Source organism: Capsicum annuum, chromosome 9 (genome assembly GCF_002878395.1).
Source record: "Capsicum annuum cultivar UCD-10X-F1 chromosome 9, UCD10Xv1.1, whole genome shotgun sequence".
In the NCBI taxonomy this organism is placed as follows: domain Eukaryota; kingdom Viridiplantae; phylum Streptophyta; class Magnoliopsida; order Solanales; family Solanaceae; genus Capsicum; species Capsicum annuum.
This window is the reverse complement of record NC_061119.1, coordinates 87336543-87340541: the sequence shown is the minus strand read 5'-3', so window position 1 is coordinate 87340541 and position 3999 is coordinate 87336543. Positions and strand designations below refer to the sequence as shown.

General features: G+C 36.2%; 1 protein-coding gene across 1 annotated transcript; it reads left to right on the top strand.

The window, feature by feature from the left end:
* Window positions 1-1064: 1064 nt before the first annotated feature.
* On the top strand, window positions 1065-2467 carry LOC107842627 (PRA1 family protein B4). The gene has a single exon (XM_016686569.2). It carries the CDS (start codon window positions 1560-1562, stop codon window positions 2196-2198), a length of 639 nt encoding a protein of 212 aa, XP_016542055.2. The 5' UTR covers window positions 1065-1559; the 3' UTR covers window positions 2199-2467.
* The last annotated feature ends 1532 nt before the right edge of the window (window positions 2468-3999 follow it).

Sequence of the window (3999 nt, the reverse complement as noted above, 5' to 3'; positions counted from 1 at the left end):
TATGATACACTATAGCCACATAACATATTGGATGCGATTTTACAGTCACTTTGTATCTCATCTTAGTAGAGTTAGTTCAACATTTACTGGAATCATATGCCATGAAGTTGTTTCTCCGAATTTGTTGTCTAGCATTTGGTCAAAATAGTAATTTACGTCGCTTTGGCATGAGAAGATTTTTTGAAATTATGGCCAAATATGGGAGCACTTTATGTAACATGGCTATAGTTGTGAAACTTAATCTTTGAACTGATCGATCTTTTATTCTATTCAAGATCATAAATATTAATTGTCTTTGCATCTATCATGATAGTTATTTATTTGAATCATTCTGTCTCTCTTAGTGTTATCTTAAACTATGTTCATATAAATCGTTTTCTCTTTAACAGTGTTTCTCTTAGAATTATGCAAATTACTTTTGCAATTTATTATTTCTAGGTTTGCTGGTGAGTGAGTCTATTTATGGACTATGATAATAATTTATAATGTTTGAGTTTGTTTCTATATATATTTGTTTGTTTGTTGAATAATATAGACACTGGGATGTAGTAGCAGATTTAGAATTTTCACTTAATGTTTGAAAAATAAAAATATAATAAATCAAATTGAACTTGAAACCTCGATGTAAATTTTGAACTCCATAAACCACTAAGTAGACGACTTATATAATTTTTGGTCAAGGGGTTCGAGCGAATACCCTTCCAACCCCCTATATTTGTCATTGTTGGGATGGGTGCTTGTTGTTACGACTTTCTTTGTCATACCAAAGAAGATTAGTGAAGACACTGAAGCTACATTAGAAACGTTCTCTCTTCGGAGGAAGCAGATCTTTCAAAGAAAGTCTTGCTAGTTAGGAATAGAATTTGCTATAATTTGAACAAGGTAAACAGTATCTTTCCTGCCTCCTTTTTATTTTGACTTGTTGGAAAATCATTTCTAAAATATCAAGGACACTGTGTTGTCTTGATACTTAAGTTTGAATAATTTCTGATGTCCTTTTTCTAAAGGAATTATTTATTTTGCTGCACAGAGGAATACTATTCAAGCTGCTACAAGCTTTGTACAAAGAAATAAGTATTTGGTGCGCCTTGAAGAACAAATGTTCAGAACAGATTCGGAAGACCTGCAGCGGCAAGAAACTCTAGACACACTGTCAAAAGCTATTTGATCTGGCATTTCACTTGTTTCGCTAATTTTTCTATAAGAGAGAATGTCATTTTGCAAAATGAAGCACCTACAAATTTGAATATTCTAGATACTAGCTTTTATTGACAGTTGATAATATTTACAGCTTTTTTATAGTATTTTTTAATTCAAATATTTGATAAAAATATTATATATTAATTAGGTTTGTGGTGAGCACAAGCCTTGTCCATCTAATATATAGATAAATAAAGATAGACAGGGAGATATATATATCCATCGCCACGTGTTGGTTCTCGTTTCTCTATCGGTCAAAGCCGTAGCAATTAAGAAAAATCCCAAGCCCTTCGTATAAAATTAAATCAACCGTCGTTTACCCTTCACCATCACCATCTCTCTCTCTATCTTCACCAAAAATGGCTTCACCAGCAGTCCTTCCAATCAATAACACTGACACCGCCCAACAAATCGGGCCAACCCCCGCATTCCGTTCATTCATCAACCACATTTCCACCACCGTCCAAACCGGTTTCGCCAATCGCCGTCCGTGGTCCGAACTCTTCGACAGATCCGCTTTCTCTAAACCCGAATCTTTCTCCGACGCCACTCTCCGTATCCAAAAAAACTACTCCTATTTCCGCATCAATTACCTTTCTCTCCTCGCTGCTGTTCTCGCATTTTCTCTCATAACAAACCCTGTTTCCCTTCTTACACTTTCCGCTCTCCTCGCTGCTTGGCTCTTTCTTTACCTTTTCCGCCCTTCAGATCCTCCGTTGGTTCTATTCGGTCGTCAGTTTTCTGAAAGGGAAACGCTAGGTGTGCTTATTGTGTCCACTGTTGCTGTGATCTTTGTTACCTCCGTTGGTGCTGTGCTTGTTTCTGCATTGATGGTTGGTCTTGGGATTGTGTGTACGCATTCTGCTTTTAGGGCACCTGAGGATCTTTTCCTTGATGATCAAGAGTCTCCTGCTACTGGATTTCTCTCTTTCTTGGGCGGCGGTGCCACCAATGCTGCCGCCATTGCTGTAGCCCCTGCTGTTGCTGCTAGGGTTTGATGAGGATGAGATGGGATAATTTTACTGTAGTTTTATATCATTTTGTGAATGTTTTAATAGATGAACTCATAGAAGGATGACGGAAATGAGACAAGAATAATGATGTATGTAGAAGACTTACTTAGATTTTTCCGTTTCTTTAAGATTCTGAACTTGTAAATTGTATTTTGGATCCTACCAATTTGGAAGTTTAGTTACTTTAATTGGTTGTAGAAAATGAGTGATTTGCACCTGAAATCTGATAAATTGATTGTTTGATTTCTGTTTAACCTTATTGTATTGATAACACCTGTTATTTTAAACAATTGGATTCGGTTGGTATTGGTCAGATCTGGATGATTTTGGTATGAATGTAGTCACAATCTTATCCATCTCAATTGATCAGATTTCAGGTGTATTGATAGCACCTTTTATTTTAAACAACTGGATTCGGTTGGTATTGATCAGATCTGGAAGATTTTGGCATGAATGTAGTTGCAATCTTAATCCATCTCAATTGATCTCACATATAGGTGTGTTGGGAGTATGGGTACTTAAATTAACTTCTGCAAGATGCACTAAAAATTGTAAAATACTCTCATATGTGTTGAATATTTAGTCGTATCCAGTTCCATGAAACATATGTTATCACTTATCATAAGTTAATTTAATTTTTGCAGTTGTTTGGTTATGATTGAATAAGCTTGTATTTTATGGCCTTGATGTTGCGGATGTTATATGTTGAGCTTTTGTTTAAGGCCTTTTTTTTTGTTTCTAACATATGAGTGCTGCATGAAGTATTTGTTGTTTAGAAGTCCATCAATTCTCCTTAGATCTTGGTGAAAGTGTGGGCACCTAAAGAACTGTTCTACTCTATTTACATTCATCATATGTTCTGATTGTTGCTTTGCAATGTGGGTGTTGAGCGTTGAGACTACCTTTTTTGGTGGGTAGGGTTTTACTCTACTTGATTAGAATCATTGGGCTGTTTCTGTTTGTTGAGTATCTTTGAATTGCTGATCAACATTGGACAATAACCACAACTGACCATCGCACACGGGTAAGTGTGCCTGCCCAAAGAACTGATTTACTTTCCATTTATGTTGAGAAATATCTCATCATATGTTTTGATTGTTTGCTCAACACAATGTGTGTGTTGAGACAACTATCTTTTGGTGGGTTAGAATCATTCAGGCTCTTTTGTTGAGAATCTTTGATTGCTGATGAACACTCTGGAGGCTGTTAGTGCTTGTTGGTGGTCTGTTGTCAATTATGCAATGTTGATGGAAAAAGTTCTAAGTTGCTAGGACTTTCCAAAAATGTTGCCGCATCTGTGTCGGATCCTTCAGAATTATACTATTTTTGGAGGATCCGACACACACCCATAGACATTTTTGAAGAGTCTGAGCAACTTAGAAAAAGATATTTGAAAGGTTCGAGCATTTGTTGGATCATATGTACTTCGAAGAAAGTAATTTGCATGAGGACTTGTGGGTAAAATGCTCCGCTTCTTCTCTTAAAGTATGCATGTTTCTTATTGGTAGGCCAACCGTGTCCTTTGTCCTAGATATGATAATTGATAAGCAAATGTAGGAAATTTGTTGCTGTAAATTCTTTCTAGGCCTGACAACCTTGGTGGTACCTAGCTTCTTCTTCAACGTTGAGTCATAAGAGGGAAAAAATGTAGCAATTGGTTTATGTCAATGATTCTTTAGAAGTATAGCGCCTATAGTACCAATAAATCATTTTTTGCATGTTCCAAATTGATCTTGTTCTGATTGATACGTGTGGTGAAGCTACCGTATCTTGTGTATTGCCTGTT